The sequence below is a fragment of the Anas platyrhynchos genome, chromosome 25, assembly GCF_047663525.1.
Source record: "Anas platyrhynchos isolate ZD024472 breed Pekin duck chromosome 25, IASCAAS_PekinDuck_T2T, whole genome shotgun sequence".
NCBI classification, from domain to species: domain Eukaryota; kingdom Metazoa; phylum Chordata; class Aves; order Anseriformes; family Anatidae; genus Anas; species Anas platyrhynchos.
This window is the reverse complement of record NC_092611.1, coordinates 3,129,468-3,147,240: the sequence shown is the minus strand read 5'-3', so window position 1 is coordinate 3,147,240 and position 17,773 is coordinate 3,129,468. Positions and strand designations below refer to the sequence as shown.

General features: G+C 48.8%; 1 protein-coding gene across 3 annotated transcripts in view; it reads left to right on the top strand.

Annotated features, from left to right (window-relative positions):
- KIRREL3 (kirre like nephrin family adhesion molecule 3) overlaps positions 1-17,773 on the top strand; it is a 314,724-nt gene that overhangs the window by 221,358 nt on the left and 75,593 nt on the right. For all 3 annotated transcript variants that reach the window (XM_027444097.3, XM_027444096.3, XM_027444095.3), the window contains 2 exons: positions 11,883-12,032; positions 14,073-14,222. In XM_027444097.3, the coding sequence (XP_027299898.1) occupies positions 11,883-12,032; positions 14,073-14,222 (300 nt within the window). The remainder of the gene's footprint in view (positions 1-11,882; positions 12,033-14,072; positions 14,223-17,773) is intronic.

Below are 17,773 nucleotides of genomic sequence, written 5' to 3'. Positions count from 1 at the left end.
CTTCCAGAGGTGCTGTAGAGCTGGTTGCATAAGGAGTGTGAGTAATGAAGACTAATTTCTCTTGTCAGTTGTCATCAGGTAGCACATCTGCCAATAATACCTTCTGGTTTTAATCCAGATGGTCAAACGAGGTTAATCAAATAAGTTACCCAGGCTTTTTTTTTTTTTTTTTTTCCTTCCTGTTGGTGGTTGAATAATGCATTGACAGGCATTGGGATGCAGTGCCTGACCTCTCCGGGAATCACCTCCCAGTGTTGCAAACCCCCTGCAGCATCTGCTGGAGCAGGGTGGGACCTGAGTCAGTGGCAGGGTGCAGAGACCACCAAGTGGCATAGGCACTGTCTGCCATCCCTCCAAAGGAGTATTTTGGTGGGAACAGTCCTTCCCTAAAACCATGTGAGATGACTGAAGCTCTCAGTCATCCCGCGGCTGTTTTGGAATGGGTTGCATGACAGCTTTGGAGAGGACAGGCAGAGAGGACCACGGTGGTGCAGGAGAAACATCTCTCAGCTTAGCTTCAGAGCAGAAGGAAGAGGCTGTGCTGCTGAGGACAGATGGCTGCGGCACAGCGTGTGTCCAGACCTATCCGACCTTGTGTAAGAGAAGCAGGCAAATACAAAAAGCCAAATTTCACTGAACCAGCAGCTGAGGTGCAGTTTCCCTGAAGGCCCGCTCTCCCCTGCCTCTCTGTCCTTGTGCAGACAGCTGACAATGCTGCGTTGCTCTGGAGCAGGGAAGCAGCAAGGGGCTGCGCCTCTGCTGGCCAGATGCTGAAGCATCAGCCCTTGGTGCCCACTTGGTGGAAAGCAGCTCATAAACCTGATGCTCTGGATCTGGGTTGTGCTGCAGGGGTTAAAGCTCTTTTGGTGCTAGCTGTCCTGGGTGTGGTGGCATTTCTGACAGCAAGAGGGAGATGAGGAAGATGTTCTCGGCTGTTGCCACAGGCATTTTGCTTCAGCAGATCCCGAGGTAATAAGGCATTGGTAATTGCAGCTCCACGTGGGCTGTGGTGTGACCAGCACCAGCCTCTGCAGCCCAGGGAGCAAAGCTGGGGAGGATGCTGATGGTGGCAACAGGAGTGGCCCAGGGACCAGAGAACAAGGGGAGAGGCTGGGGGAGGTGAATTTATATAGTCTAGAGGAAGCTCGAGGGGAGACACGACCAGAGTCTATAAATACACACAGCACTAGAAACAAAGGGAGGAAATTATTCATGGCCTCAGAAGGAGGGAGGACAGGGAGCTATGCCTCAAGCAGAGGCAAGAAAAGTTTATTCTGCGTCTTACATGGAAGGAGAAAGGCGTTCAGGGCCAGCCAGCCAGTGTGGACGGGGTGTCACTGCTGCTGTGCTCCGCTCCCCTCAGAGCCTTCTGAATCCCGCTATCCCTGCCCAGCTCGGCTGTGTGGCAGCAGCAGAACCTCGCTCCCTCCCCGCCAACCGTTTGTGCAGGCATCTGGCCCCGAGCCATGCCAGGGAAGGTTTGTTCAGACCGATGGGGAAGCGGTTGGGCTTACAGCTCGGCAGCACGCTCCCCTCGGACAGGAGCGCTCGCCTCTGCTGGGTGACAGTGATGGAAGCCCGTAGCCCTCGGCGCCGTGGCTCATTGCTAGTCATCTCTCCAATGAATAATACACCGGCCTGAATATCTGTCTGCATGCATCTTCCTTTCCTATAGGGTAATTTAATGTTATCTTTGGGCCTCCTGCTCCTGAGATGAAGAGATTACTTGAAACCTGCAGCCCACAACCACAGCCATTGGTTTCAAACGTCATTAAGTTTCATTATAACAAATAAACACTGCAATGACATTTATAAGTTACCGGAGAGCACAGAAACACAAATATGAAGCAGATAAACTGCATTTGATCCAAATAATTACTGCAGGCAATATCGAGCTTGGGCTGAGCTGGCAGCCGGGTGCCGAGTAATTTATAGGAGTCCGTAAGGCGCTGTGTAGCACGTTGCTTCTTAAAAATTATTATGATGGTTATGTGTCTGCCTCTGAGGCCTTAACCAGGTTACGTCCCTGCCTCGTCGCAGGCAGGAAGCTTTCCCTCAAGTCAGAAAGGGAGGCAGTGCTGGCTAAAATCACGGCTGTTACCCGTTTGGGGACTCTCCTGTGCCTGTTCCTTGGAATTTCAGTCCGAGGAGAGACCCGTGTTGGGGTTTTGCTGTGGATGGACGTGCAGAAGAGGCTTTTTTATTATTTTTTCCTGGAGGTTTCTATCCACAACTGTGGACTTGTGAGGTTTCAAGAGGGGGGATTCTTGGACATAATTTTCCATTGTAAGGGAGCGTAATATTACACTAATCAATTTCCCTTCTTTTCGACTCCCAGCTTTACACTACCTGCTCTCAACTCCAGGCAGGGAATCCTCTACCAGTAAACCAGATGGAAAAACATCTCCCCCCCCGAAAATCCCTGAGTGAAAAACGGTTCTGCTGTCGTGCTGGTTGTGTGAGCTCTCGCCAAGCTTTGCCTCACTGAATACAGGAGGGGGTTTGTCCGCTGCAGGGCGGCTGGGGAGAGAGCACATCATCAGCTGAGCGAGCCACGTGGAGCTTGGCAGGGGATGGAGAGCTTCCTCTGTCCTGCAGGCATGGAGCTCAACCCAGGAGGGGGTTCAGAAGCAGCTGGGTTTATTGATGAGCATCTCTCATTACCTGCTAATTAACTCAGCAGGCCAGAATGTGTTTGTCTTCTCATGGACTGGGGTTTTGCACAAGCAAGCCATTGACTCTGCAGAGGGGACCATTGAAAGGGAGCCGGTAAAAAAAAAAAAAAGCGAAGCCTTGTGTATAAATACATTTGAGGTCCCTTCTAACATAGTCCCAGCTCCTGCGGCAGTGAAGCAGGGCAGTCACAGTGACAGCAGTGCTCAGTGCCATGTCCGTTTGCCACTGCCAGGGGTGCACATGATGGAGCAGTTGCAGGGCTATAAATATTGACTGAGTTCATGTTTCTGCTCTCTTTTTGTGGAGCTTGGTTGCATTGGGTAAATCCCAGTCAAAATCAGGACTTGGCTGTTGTAGGCATTGGTGCCAGTCACCGCTCTCCTCCATAACACCGGGTTTTCCCCTGAAAATGCCATTCGTCCCTCCAGGCTGGGGGATAAGTGCACTCTTTAGGCATTCCCTGGGTCTAGGGGTACTGTGGCAGCAATGGTTTTCAGGGAAAGGAACAATTTTTCTTAGGCCTTCATGTATAGATAGAAAAGTGCATGAGTTTTAAGCACCTTCCTTGGGTAGCAAGGATAGCCATGTGCACAAAACATTTCCTGCGCGGCTGATGCTCTGCTCAAATCTGTTCATCACAGTATCTCCTATCTTCTCTTTTCCCCCACATTTTTTGTGTGTATTGCATGTGCTTAATTTTAGAGTTGAAACAAATTATTCTAAAGAACAGCCTGAATATGAATGCTGCGTTTTTGTTTTTTGTTTTTTAAAAAAAAGAAGAAGAAGAAAGTGCACATATTTACAATCATTTCCGCTCGGAGAAATCCAAACAAACAATAATTACAGCAGAAACCTGCTAATTCTCACTCCACTTCATCGTTAGACTTGCTAATTCACGCAGCACAACCTGAAGCAATCTCGCCCTGCTTCTCAGCTCAGCTGAACAGCAGGGAGCTGGAAAGAGTCCTCGATGCCTTTGTAATATCACAGGGCTGGCTGGGCTGGCCAGGAGCCCCCAGAAGCAACACACTCAAAGTTTCTCGTAGAGAGTTGCTTCTCAATATTTCATTGTGAGGCTTGCAGTTTGGAATAGAAGGTGGAAGACGGGAGGAGAATCATGCAGTAGTTTTGGTATTAAAAGTCTGCATTTTCTGTTCTGAAGTGATTCTTCATTTCGTATTTCACTCTGCTACTCAAAGCGTTTGATAACTGATTGTGAAAGGCAAGGATGGAAGTGAAACATCGTGCAACCCAGGGCAAGCTCTTTGGTCTGATTTTCCGCCCTGTAGACTGTACAACTTCCCGCTTCTGCTCTTTGTGGGAGCTGAGCCAGGCTTTGAAATCTCCAAATCATTTGTGAAATGGATTATACATCCTTCTGGTTGTCCTACAGACAAGTGTCCTGCATGCCCTCTAACTAGAGGATGAGACAAGATTTATGGGGCTGTATTTCAAGAGAACAGCCCCGACCTGGGAGCAGAGGGTAGGCTAAGGTAAGGTACACCCACCTTGACTGGGTGTAAGCCAGGGCTGAGACATATCAGGTCACATGGGACAAAATCCTAAAGTTTTTTATAAAATCCTAAAGGATTTTATCAGGAAGATTTGGGGAGTGCAGACACTTTGGGCGTTAGCTGTTATTTCAGATGGAAAAGTCTCTTTTTCTCTTCTGTGCATTAAAGCGGTGCTTGTAGGGAGTTCACTCTGTATCTGTGCAAGGCTCCTGCAGCTGAGCATCTGCTGACCCCTCAGCAAGCCCCGCTGGTCAGCTGCACGTGGTGAGCATCAGGAAAGCATCCGTAGGTACCAGGAGAAAGCTGGCTTGGCAGGGGGTACTGAGGCATCACCTCTTCTTCTCACAGCTCCCTCCCTCATGTGTTGGTACGGCTGCTGTGGAGCCGTGCCAGGACAGCTACACCTTGACAGAAGAGCAAATGGTAATTTATTATTCCCCTCGGGAGCACTGATAACTAAACACTTCGTGGAGTCGCTGGCAATTTTCAGCCGGAGCTGGAGCCTCCAGGTGGATCAATGGGAGGAAATCTCTTCCTCTCTGCTAACAAGAGCAAGACAGGGCGCTTTGCACTGTGTATGCACCTCTCCTTTCTGCTGTTAGCTTTGGTTGTGCAGTGAGCTCTGCCCCTTGCAAAGCCTCCCTGCATCCCCTGCCACAGGAGCGAACCAGCTCCGAGGCAGCCACGACAAGGATCCTGCAGCGTGCTGGCCCCAGTGGCAAAACGCCACCTAATTCAGTTTGCTGCTTCTATCTCCAAGCCAGCAAAAGTCCTTCGCACCCCAAAGCTCATCTCTTTCTTTTTTTCCCAGCTCCGTCAGCTTGTCTAACAGAAGATAACAGTTCTTCCTACGGGCCCTGCTTTATCTGGGCAGCAGCTATTTGCCAGGTTGTCGGAGCAGAAGGGCCAGGAGCCACATGTCCTGCACCTGAATATTCAGTGCAATCTAGTCCCTAAGGTCACCTGAACATTGCTTTTTGGGAACAGCTTATTTTTCCTTCCTCGATGCAGCCCATTAGTTTGTTTTCTATCAGCGCAGCTACCAAGAACAGGCATTTAATCTCACAAGAGGTAATTCTCAGAGCTGGTGCTGGGAGGAGGTTGCCAATAAATATCCCTCAGTAAGTATACTCTTACACCTTTCCCAATTGGTAGCTAATAACAGAGCAGACGATGACATTTAAGCCCTTTCTGCATGGCTGATCAAACTACTCACAGTGACTTTGAAAGCAGTATTGGGATTTCGTGTGGGTATCAAAGCAAGTGCAATACTCGATAGTTCAGATCTCTCGCCTGTGTGACTAATAGACAAAAAGATTCTAAAAGGTCTAATATCTTATTCAGAATTTCTTTGTCTCCTGTTTGAAGCTGCTTAGTGGACACAGTGGGACGCTGATGTTTCTTCTCTAAGCAGCATTAGGGAAATATCTGACATCACTGCAGGATGAGCTCAGGCTGGCTTGGATCTGGGAGGCAAAGGGTTACACTGAGGCAAAGCTGACAAGCTGAGCATTGTCCCCAAACTCCACGCTGGCACCCTCACCCGGCATGGGTTTGGTTTGGCTTTGCAGCCCCTTCATTGCTGTGCTCACTCCAAGGGGAAGACGGGTGACACCTCTCTGGCGGGTGAGCAGGGACCAAGCCCAGCTCCCTGCCTGGCACCCATGGCCACAGGAGAGGGGGCATAAATAGCTCCAGGTCCTGGCTGGCCTGCAAGAAGTAGGCTACACTTGCCTTTCTGCACAGCTGATTCATTCGTTGACTGGGGGGTGTTTTTTTTCCTTCAAATTGAATAATTCAGCAACATCAGGAGTACTGAAGCCACGTGAGCTGGACTTGCGTAGTCAAACTAAAAAAGGCCAAACTGACATTTTTGTTCAAGCAGATTCCTCTTCCCCATCCTCCTTCATTCCCCCTCCCCTCCCCCCAGGGAAACAAAATAAAATAACAGAAAGCATTATGCAAGTGAGGAGCTCAAGCTACGCTTATTTTCCTCCCAGGAAGCAGCAGAGAAGTGCAAGACATGGCTCTGGCCATCACCAGCAAGTGACCCTCCCTTGGGGGGCTGCTCCAGGCCTCCTTGCCCCAGATTGCACGCACAGCTTCACTGGTGGGATTCAGCTGCTCCTGCCTGGGGAGCTCCTCTGGAGGTGCAAGGAGAGCTTGTCTTGGTCCCTGGCTGGGGAAATCCTTGCTGTGCCCCAGAGCATCCTTGGGGATGCTTTCCATGGGCACTGCACTGGGGGGGACCTGGAGACAGGCAAGGTGGTGATGAGGGACTGTGGTGTCCGTGCAGCTCTCCCTGCTCGTGCTTCCCCGTGACTGACGACTCCTGAGAGCACTGTAAATAATGTACCGCTTTTGTCTGCTTGCCTTTCCTAGCCATCTAAAAATCAATACAGGCATGTGTTTTAAAGCGTGATGGGCCTTATGCAGGGAGTCTGTTGTCCTTGGCTCCCAGAGGAGGACCCATCTGCATGAGCAGAACCAACGCATTTGTCCCAGGATCGATACCAGGAGCTGCGTGGGGCAGGTGTGGAGACAGTTCCCCGTCAGCCATCCTGCCTTCCCAGCCCTGCTCCTAGACAGCTCCAGCTTCAGGCATCATGTTGTTGTCCCGGAGCAACCAACCCTGTGATGGGCTGAAATGCCATGACTTCCAGGCAGGTGCTTGGTGGCGTGATGCCCTGACGTCCCAAAGAGGGGCCTCCTGGTGTAGTGCTCGGCCTTCAGCTCCCCTGCACTGAGGCAGGCCAGCCCCATGCTCGCCACACATCCTGCAGCTCCACACCAAGGGCAGGATCAGCTCCCAGCCTGGTGGGACGAGGGCAACGTCCCTCAGTCACCCCCAGTCATTGCTAAAAAGTTACATCTTTACCAGGCGCTTCAGAGGCCTCCTTCACCACTTCCATCCCCTCTTCAACAAAAAGAGATAATTCTTTTCAAAACACAATGAAAATTCAAAGCTCCGCTTACATAAAAGGAGCCATGGTGTCTCCGTTTCTAATGAGTCATTGTTCCCGCTCTAAGTCCCTTGCTTCTTATTACAATACTCTCTTCTCTTGGGTAATGAAAATTTAACTATCTGCTGTTCCCACTTGCCTCCTCTCTTCTTGCAGCACGTTGTCGGCAGGCAGGCCGGTTTTTACACAGGAGGCTACAAGTTGAAATAATTCAGGCAAGAACTCTTGCAAACAGATTGGAGTCTTCAGAGGGCTTAGAAAGCCGATCACTGCTCTGGGCCTTGGTGGTGAAGGAGCTTCAAGGTCCTGCTCTGTCATGGATGGCCTTGATGGTGTCCTTGTGCAGGTGCCTCCCTGAATCCTCTGGGTTGTAAAATGGGATTTGGGATTTGGGTCTTTCTCACGACGCGGGGCACTGGGACTCCTGGAAATGCTGCGTCAGTGGTGGTGTGATTTCCCTTGGAAATCACAAACATAATAGCCTCAGCTTTTGTTTGAAAGAACAAGGCAACATTAGAGAGAAACACTGAAAAGCAGGAGCCACAGGTGCAAAATCCATTAAGGAAATATAAAGAGTTCTAAAGTGGTTCTCTTTTCTCTCTCTCTTTCTTTCTTACACTTTTATGACATGCTTGTGACTTCATAAGGCCCCGCTTTTGATTTTTGAAAGCAGGGTTAGCATTACTGCCTGCTCGCTGTTCACAGTAGGTCCTTTATTCTCCATTTTGTTCCTGGCATTTAGGATTACAATAGCTGCAGAAGTGTCCCCTGCTTTTGTTTTAGAGAGACTTCCTCCAGGAAGGCAGGAGGAGACCACAGGGCCAGCCAAAGCAGCTCATGCGGTAGGCTGGGGCTGTAAACAGCTCCTCAGGGTGCAAAGCAAAGCCAGCAGGCAGGAGAAGATGAGACTCAGGGATCGATTCCCTGCACCTTCTCTGGCACCAAAGCCCCCCAGCAGCAGACTGCCCTGCTGCTGACAACCTGTCCCGGCAGGCTCCAGCTTTGCCATCACACTGGAACATGGCCAAGAGGCAGGGTTAGCATCACATTTGCATATCTGTTTGCTTTTTTTAAAGGGGAAAAAATATCTACAATGAACTCAGAGTCCTAATACTTGCTCAGTGCATCTCCCCTGAAAAGCAGAAGACACATGTGTGGATGCTCGGGGCGGGGGGAAGAACCGGTGCCGTGCTTCTACCCATGGTGCTTGTGGGAAGTTGAGCATCGATGGGCTTGTTTCGGCCTTTGAAAGTCTTCCATTCTTCTTGAAAAAAAGGAAAACGAGGTGTGGAAGCAAACTGGCTCTCTAGGCTGGTCTAAGGTGGTGGAGATGTCTCCTGGAGGCTGGAAATGGGGAGCCGTGCATTGTGGAGGAGCAGGGTGCTTCCAGTGAGAGCGGTGTTTGGTGGCTTGCCCACACGTGCTGTGGTCTTAATTCCAGTCTCTGCAAGGATTTGAATTGGGATTTGGTTTAAATTTAAGACGGTTGTTTGTTTTTTTGTTTGTTTGTTTGTTTGTTTGTTTGCTACTGCCCTATTTGGTGCCCAGGAAGTGTATGGAAAACCCCTGGAAAATACATCTTCTTGTGGACCCATAGCATTGTGTGATGATGAAATGTTCGTTTTGTTTTGTTTTGTCCTTGGAGTCACAGAACCCTGCTCTGAAGCCAAAGCACCGACAAACTGAAGTATCTCAGTGCTTCTTGTAGATGAAACCACTCAACCTGCATTTGTAAATCATCCTTTCCCAATTTCCCCCTTCTCAGCTATTTTCTGTCAAGTGTCTTATCTCCCTTAAAACTTTTCTGCAAATTACTTGCTCCTTTGACATTAAGATATAAGACTGCTGAAAGCTGTAACGTGAACAGGTCTCTGATCTTCCAAACCCAGTTAAACCCAGTAATCAGACTTTAAGCTGATTTGAAAGTGAGTCGAGCTCTGCCTTTTGGTACCTTTTTTTTTTTTTTTTTTAGCTTTTTTATCTCTGATTTAGGGAGCAGTGATCCTGCTGTGGAGCAGGGACTGGGCCAGGTAATGCTCTTAACGTCCTTACCCTCTTCTCTCCTCTCCTGTGACCAAGGCTGAGCCTGTAACATTTATAGCCAAGATGGAGCCTTGGACTAAAAAGGGTTTCAAGTGACAATTTTTCACACTGAACAAACAGAGGGAAGGAAAAGACAGGAGACATATGCCATGTTCTCGCTCTAATTTTCCATGGTCATCAGCTGCTCTCTAAGACAGATCAAGAAAGGAAAAAGAAAAAAAAAAGCGGGAGGGGGGGAGGCTTCATTTCCAACAGCAATTACCAAATGAAACCTCTGCTTAATGGACATTTTCAGAGGGCATGGACACCACTTTGTGTTTCTGCTTTCTCATTACGACTCTTGCAGCTCCCAGCTGACAACCTGATAATTCTTGCCGATAAAACAATCTTTTTTGGTTATTACTGCGTTCTGGCACTGTCCCTGCTTGCCCGGCTTGCCTTGAGAATTGTCAAGATTACGGAGTGAGCCGTGAAAACATAGTTAGCGGGTGGAAAATAAAAAAATATAAAAAAGGCAAAATGCTCACTTTTTTCTGCTTCCTTTCCTAATTTTCTCTCTCCCATCCCTGCTTTTCCTATTATTTCAGCAGCAGCTGTCCTTGTGAGTCTGAATAGAATATAGAGCTGATTAATGTTTCCTATGAAGTTTCTAAATCCCAGTTCAGAAGAGCAAGAGTTTCTGCTAGTGTTGGAGGCCCACGTGCCTTGCAGCATGTGGCATCTCCTAAGGCTGCTGGTGTGGGGTACCACTCTGCAGCAGACCCATCCTATTGAGCATGCATGACTGTGACCTACTGGAGCACTGGTGATGAAAATCAGACTTCTCTGCAAGTATGTGGGTGCTGGAGGGGATGGGGCTCCTGAAATCCCTGGGAATATGGTGCTTGACATGTTCCTGGATTTGCCAAGATATTCGGGGAGCTTTTTAACCAGTTGTATATACGTGGGTAGAAATCCAGAAAGGATGCCTGTGCTCCTTCCTGCACATCTTCAGCTGGCTAGGAACACGTTTAAGTTAAGCTGCAATAAATTAAATGAAATATAAGCATTCACATGGGGGCTTACATTGGTTTAACTGCACGAGTTAGAAAATGATTGAGCTTTGCAGTTTTGCCCTGTAGGCAATGCCTAACAACTCATTTGAAAACAAGTTTAGTTGCAAGAACTTGTGTCACACTTAACCTTGGTTTAGGATTAATCATCAGTCAATGATTAAATTGAGTTAATGTAAATTAGGATTGAATTGATTTAGGGTGGTTCGCGTGGAGACTGTCCTGGTTTTAACACATTGATTTTAAAGAGCAACTTTTTCTGCAGCCCGGCGCGACACAGCGTATTGAGCTGCCGTTCAGTTGGCGGGTGTGGGCTTCTTGTTCTGTGCCTGTTTCAGGGCGATAATTCACACGCAGCAAGGCTCCTGATCTTTAAAACCTCCAGGGCAATACAGCGAGTTGCAATCCAGTCAGTGCACTCTCTCCCAACTTCTCCCTTTTCAGATCTCTCCATATCCAGAGGAAGAGCGGGACTTTAAGCAGTGGTAAGCCAGCAGCACTTCTCAGATGCTCATCAAATAGCTAACACAAAGGAGACCCCAATGAGCAGATATTGGATTGATGTATACTGATAATTGAATACATACTGAATTGCCTTTGCATTTAAGGCCTTCCAGCATCAGACAGCAGCACTACATCCATGTGCTAACACTCAAGCTGTCTCTCTAAGATAGCCCACATTTGGTTTAGGGATGCTTTGCCAGCATTTGTTCTTGCTTTTGCACCATTTTCTTTGCAAGACACGTGCCCAGCCTGCATCGAACACCAGAGGTGGGCTGCATATGGGCACCTGGGTTTGCACCTCATCTGGCTGGAAAGTGAAGCACTTGTTCTGGGGAAAAAAACAGAAGGACTTGACACTTGGAATGGTTTTCAGTCATGACAAAGCCAAGGAATTATGATGGATTTCAAAGAGAGAAAATAAAGCATAATGCCAGCACTTAGCACACCCTGATGTGAAATAGGTTACCATGAATCAGCATGCTTTTTGTGGAAAATGAGAAGTTTCACCTCCTCCAGAGGTGTGAGACATCTCAGCCATGGCAGGAGATGTCCTGGGGGCTTCAAACTATTACTGCCTCCTTCAGGGTGTGGAAGTGAGAAGAGAGCCGTGCTAAACCACTGCATTTGGGGGTTGTCATCCCCAAGAGCTTGGCTGCTTAGCTTTGTGTGTCTTGTGAGACTGAAGCTGAAACTTCAGCAAACGGCAGCGCTGAAGCAGGGCTGCTGCATCCTTTCATCCCCTGATGTGCGTGAAGCCCCTGACATGTACCAGAGGGTCGCACTGGGGGCCTGGGAGCAGAGGGGAGAGCAGCAGGCAGGTCTGAGTTGCTGTGGTTTGTAGCAGGTTCTCAGCTGTGCATCCTGGTTTAAGGGAGTGCATGGAGGGGAAGAGGAGAGCAGAGGACCGGTGTCCCCTTGTAATACAAAATATCACTGGTTCCTGAGAGCCTGCTGCTCTTCTGTCCTTAGATCATGACAGCTCCAGTACAGTGGTTGCTATCCTGAATGACACGATTAGAGGAAATGTCTGGCACCTCTTTGCCAGGGCTTTTTTAATTCATTGTAAATTTTTTGGAACCCACCCCTGGCAAACTGACAGCCTTGTCCCTCTTTCTCGCCTCTCTCTCCAGGTCAAGCATCTTCCTTCACGCAGCAGCCCCAGGACCAGGTGGTGATTGCTGGGCAGCCCGTGACACTGCTGTGCGCCATCCCCGAGTACAATGGCATCGTGCTGTGGATCAAAGACGGACTTGCCCTTGGAGTTGGACGGGATCTCTCAAGTAAGTCATGGCACTGCCATCCTGGGGCAGCAGAAGCTGCCTGTGTAGAGTAAATCATTGCTACCCCCCACCCCAAAGTCATAATTAATTAAAAAACACTATAAGGGTAAGAGATATTTTGTTTAAAGAAGACCTCTTTTTAAGGAAAAAGAAAAGAAATGCTTAGAGTAATTGAAAGCTGGCTTCAGTTTCTCTTTAACAGCTTCAGAACAAATATTTGTTTTGAGAATAATGAGTGTTTTTCATTTGAACTGCAAAACCCTCCAGCTAGCCCAAACACAAGTGTCAAAACTTGGAATAAACAAAAACTTTTATTCCCGCTCGAAGCTAAACAGTTGGTCTCCCACAGGTGTGACCTTTGGAAAGCCTTGCTTTGGTTTGGGTTGGCTTTTCGAAACAAATGTCCTGTTTCCAAAATGCTGTCTGAAATGCTTCATAAACATTGAAAGTGCCTCTTTTGGCATTCTCAAAACAAAAGCCTTTGCTTTGGATAAATGTATTTATTAAGATCCAATTGAGCCCACAAGCACTTGTGGCTTCCTTAAGCTGTACTTCTGGCAAATTACAGTTTGGTCACAAAATTCCCCAGACTTCTTGTTATTTAATCCTATGCGTGCATTGTGATGAGTGGCTTTACTGAACCTGGAGAAGCCTGAAGCAAATGTGGAGAAGGGATCCAGTTTAGTCCATATATTTTGCTGATTTTTTTTTTTAATATTCCCCAAAACTAAGGGGAAATGGGCATTCGAGAGTCAGAAGCCTGCGAGGGTGCCAAGCCCTTGCAGGGACTGTGCAGAGCCTGGGGAAGCTCCAAGAGTTTGCAGCACGTAAAGCAGCAGCAGCCAGAAACCAGGGGAGGAATCAGGTTTCTTGGTCTCCAAGGACCCTGCTCTTCTCTCAAGTACAATGCCTGCTTTTTCCTTTTTTTATTTGCTTGTTTGTTTGTGGTTTTTTTTGCTTTTTGTATTTTTGTTTTTTGTTTTTGAATGTATAATTACTCATTTCTCAGACTTGACTGAGTGAGCAGTCCCCTCTTCAAATGTTTTTCAAAGCTCAGTGCCACAACTTTTCCATACATTAGAGAGCTGATCTCTCCCTACAAGACCTTGCAACATGGATGGGTGACAACAGCTCCACTGAAGTACGTGGCTCATGTGAATGACTTCCACAATTAACAGAGCTGGGGCTGCTTTAGCAGGAGGAACTGCCAGCTTGCACGATACCAGCTCAGCCAGTCATCTAATTAGCTAAATACAAACAAACCCATCATTTGTATTTCTCGCGGTTCAGGAGAGCAAATCCTGCTGTTGATAGCTTGCGAAACAACAAAAACACGAGAGTGTGCCAGGCTGCCTACAGTCCCCAGCGCATTAATCACCAGCAGGCGGAGGGATGCGCTGATGGCAGCATCCTTCCCAGCCCTGTCAGGTGTCTCGCTGACCCACATGAAGGGAGACCCCTGCCCAACCTTTACACAGACCTAATAGTGGAAATATGTCAGGGTTTCAGCCCAAGTATGTGTGTAAAAATCTGGCGTAAGGAATTCGAGATATGCTGTGGCATGGCTTGCAGGAGCCGGAGGTGGCAGAAGAGCTGGCCCCGAAGCATGGGCTGTGCTTGCATCCTGGTGAGCAGCCCCAGTAGCAGGCTGATGTTCGCACGGTGACTTTTAGCTGTCGCATGGCTTTGTAAGGGTGGCCCAAGGTCAGGTTTGGCCCATCTCGCAGCCCAGCAGAAGCCTTGCTCCACCTGCAGCTGGGCACGTCGCCCCTCTGAAAATAGAGGCAAACCCCGGGCTATGCAAATCCCATCCTTTTGCTAGGGATTTCAGCTTAATGCTCATCATCAGGGCTTCCTTTCTGAAGAGCTAGGTCAAAACCTGCAGTCTCTTCCTGAGCTTTGGGAGGCCTCTCTGTCTGTTTGGGCTGGCTGCCATGGAGGGGATGAAGCTGCTGGTGTGATGGGAAGGCTGGGGCTCTACCCCCACATTGTCTGCCCTCCATTTTTGGGCTCCTCTGACTCATGCTTTGAATCCAACAGGCTACCCACGCTATCTGGTTGTAGGAGACCATCTGTCTGGAGAGCATCACTTGAAAATACTGAGAGCTGATCTCCAAGATGACGCTGTCTATGAATGTCAGGCCATCCAAGCAGCCATCCGATCCCGACCTGCCCGGCTGACTGTTCTCGGTAAGTCCAGCCTCACCATCACTTGGAGCTTACTTGAGGGTTTTCTGTCCTCACGGATGCAAAATGTTGTGTTGTTAAATCAAGATGACTGGAAAAGAGCCCATTGTGAGAGTAATGCTTTGTGATTTCAGGAGCAAAGGAAGGTGTTCAGGGAGCAGAGCATTGCTGGGATGGGCACGGTGTTTGGTACTGCAGCTCCAAATCCAGGTGCCCCTTCAGGAGGGCACATACACAAATTTAAGGCCATGAGGGGTGTCCGTGGCATCAGCGCATTATGCTGTGCCCTGGCTGTGATGCTGTTGTGTGCAGGACCAGGATGAAAAGTTGGTTTTCCTAGTGGATCTCTTATCATTGTGCACTTGTTGGTGATTAATCTTTCCCGTGAGCAGCACAACAGGATGGAGCATGGGACTGCAAACAGGAGGCTGCTCCCAGCATCTTACAAAGCCCCTTGTTGGGTGGGAGCTGGAAAAGGGGCTTTGTTGACAGGTTGGAAAAGTGTGTTGGGTGCTTTTCAGGAGTGCTGGGAAAAGGCAGGCTGGACCAGTGAAACTTCCCAGTATGGATGTGGCTTCAGAGAAATGAATGCAAATGTTGTTTTTCTTGAAAATCCTGAACGTAAAACAGTGTTTTCTGTCTATATTGCTTCCAGATATATATCCTGATTATTGAAGTCCAAAGTGAAAGTATTGACTGTTTTTAGGTTTGTTAAAATTAAAGTTTGGGTTTGTTTTGTTGGTGCTGTTGTCATTTTCTTAGTTAATTTTGGGGGGAAAATATTGGTAGGATGCAAACCAAGAGTTTTAGTGGCTTTAGTCAGCTCAATGCTAATTAGTGCTAAGCAGCCAAAGAAGCGAATTAAAGATGGAGTGTTGGATGCAGGCATACCTCACAGGAGTCCGTGCACCGCCAAGAAAACGAGCTGTAACTTTGGGTTTGTAGTATCCCCTCCATTTGATCTTCTCCCTGTGCCACCCCGCACAGCTCCCTGTCCCCAAACCCCCCCAGCCACTGCCTCCTCCCTCCCTGCCCCCACGGACGATGACGATTTCTGTTCGATCCAGCCTTCTGCTCCGTGAACTCTTCTCAGCAGCTCCGAGTTCTGACATGCATCCCTACGTGAGCAAAGCCTGGAAATAAATGGGAGAGTGGCACAGGGCTGCTGGTGAGGCTTCCTCACTCGCCATCAACCTCCGCAAGCTGTGCCGCCTTCCCTTCCCTCACCAGGGCTGCCTCCTTCTGCTGCGAAGTCGGAAGACGTTGCTGGAGCCAGACAAAAGAAATAATGTTATTTAATTAGAGCTAAAGATTTCAAAACTAATTTAGTCCCAGGGTGCACAGGCGTACGTCAGCGCTCTGAGCTGCTGCGGAGCATTGATTGAGCAGAGAGATGTTTTTGTGGATCAAAAGGAAATCGTTATTATCTTTGGGGTTATGGAATGTGTTGAATAGATGGTAGTTAATGTTTATGTGAATATACATGGTAGCTGCTAATTGGTACATTTACCTAAGATGTTCAGCAACTTATGTTTGCAGCATGCTCTCCTTTTAAGAAAATTAAAGTTACAGCACATTCAATTTAAACCCGATCAATGAGAAAATGGGGTTTGCAACCCACTGGTAGCCCATTTCTTGCTCCGGCTGCACTTGTGCAGACGTTCTGGGGAAGCTGGGTGCTGGCTGGGGAGGTGTGAGGGGTAGCACGTCACAGGCAGATGCCTCCAGCACCCTGCCCGGATGCATGTTGTGGGTCGTCATGGCACCACAGCACCCTTTTCTCCAGTTTCGATCAGGATGTGTAGGCTCAAGGAGCCCGTGATGGTTGTGAGTGAAGCAGGTGTCTCCGGAGCAATGTGTATCTCCAAAGTTTTGGCTGCCTGGGAGGTGAGAGATGCAGCAGGCGACCTCATCTGTCTCGTTTGAAGAAGTCACCTGTGGGGTGTTCCTTGTCACTTCTGATTGTTGTCAGGGCTGATTTTTAAATCCAGAGGGATGGTTTTCCTTAGAATTGTAAAAGTCTTCTGCTCAAAACCCAACCCAACTCAAGCCCATGCTCCTGGAAGCCTCAGCACCCTTCTGTGCCTCTGGGGAGGGGAGCTGGGCTTGGGCCTCCAGCAGCCCCCGTTTGGAGGATGCTTCTCACACCTCCAGCATCCTGACAGGTGGAGGGGATGGAGACCCCCCCTCCTGGAAACTGTAATTTCTGAAGGATCCATGTGGAAGTGGAGCTTCATGGTTCTGCTAGCAAAGCAGCCGGCTGCCCCCCACCCACAGTGCTGGAGTGGCAATGATTTCATAACCCCTGCGGTGGCAATGCTTTCTCTTTATTCACCTGGGTTCTTGCAGCATTTACAGAAGGAGGCGATGCGCTGCAGCTGTTACCAGGGTTATTATGCAATAAAGCAGTGTACGTGGCCGCTGTAAAGCTACACCGCTGTGCAAATAATCGGCAGCTCTGTGTCCAAAGCTATGCACAGCTCTGCAAAAAGGAACAGGACCTCAGGCTGAGCCACGAGCCCTTCTAGCTCATTCTGCACTGCGTCCTCTTGCATGTGCCTGGGCTGTCCACACCGGGACTTCTCACACTTCATCTTTGACAGGAAACAAAGCCCGAATCACTGTGTTCTGCCCAGCTTCACCCAGGGTTGCTGGTGAAACCCTAGGCACTGCATAGGCAGGAGGGGATCCCCGAGACCTCCCCAGCATGCAAACCATGCACATCTCAACATGGCAAACAGTTTCCTTGAGAGCCTTTTGCAGAGCTGTGAGGTCCTCATGACTCAGAGCCCATAGTGTGGAGCTGGCTCAGGGCCCTCTGTGCTGGGCCATTTCACCCCATCCTCCTCTGTCACACCCAAGCCTTGTCCCCTGACAAATACCTTTGCTCACCTGTTTTTCTGCATGGGTTGGTGCTGCCTTGCCTGTTCTTGCCAGCTTTTCCACTTCCTTGGTATCAAGAAATCCCCTATTGCCTCCAAATTCAGTTTCCAACTGCTGTCATTCATGTCTGACAACAGCTTTATGGGTCTGCTGCCTCCTACTCCCCTGCTCAGATGCAGAGCTACACCATATTTTAATTAAATATTAAAGATTTTGTCACATTGTTTTCAAATCTACATGGTTAAATGTAGTGGAACAGATCATTCCATAGCTTCAGAAGTCCAAACACTCAAGCAGATGAGCCTATTAGTGTCATCAGCATCGGGAGAAGTCTTGTGTTTGTAGAGTTTCAGGCACAGATATTGCTGGGGTACCTGGCTAACCCATCCTGAAGCAGAAGGAGCTGCTTTCTCCAGGTGCAGAGCCTCATTCCCTGCTTGTTCTCCATCCTCCCGTTGCCTGCATTGCCCCGGGGATAAAGCCACTGCTCTCCATCCAGGGGACACCTACCCTGGCAAGGAAGGCAGCAACTGGTAACAGGAGAGGAGATGGGATCTGGGAGATGTGGAGGCATCCACGTGCCCCACTAAAAGACCAAGGGACCTCTGGCAGGTCGTTCAGTACTGCCAAGGCTGCTTGGACAAGCCCCTTGGATGTACTGTGAGCTTCAG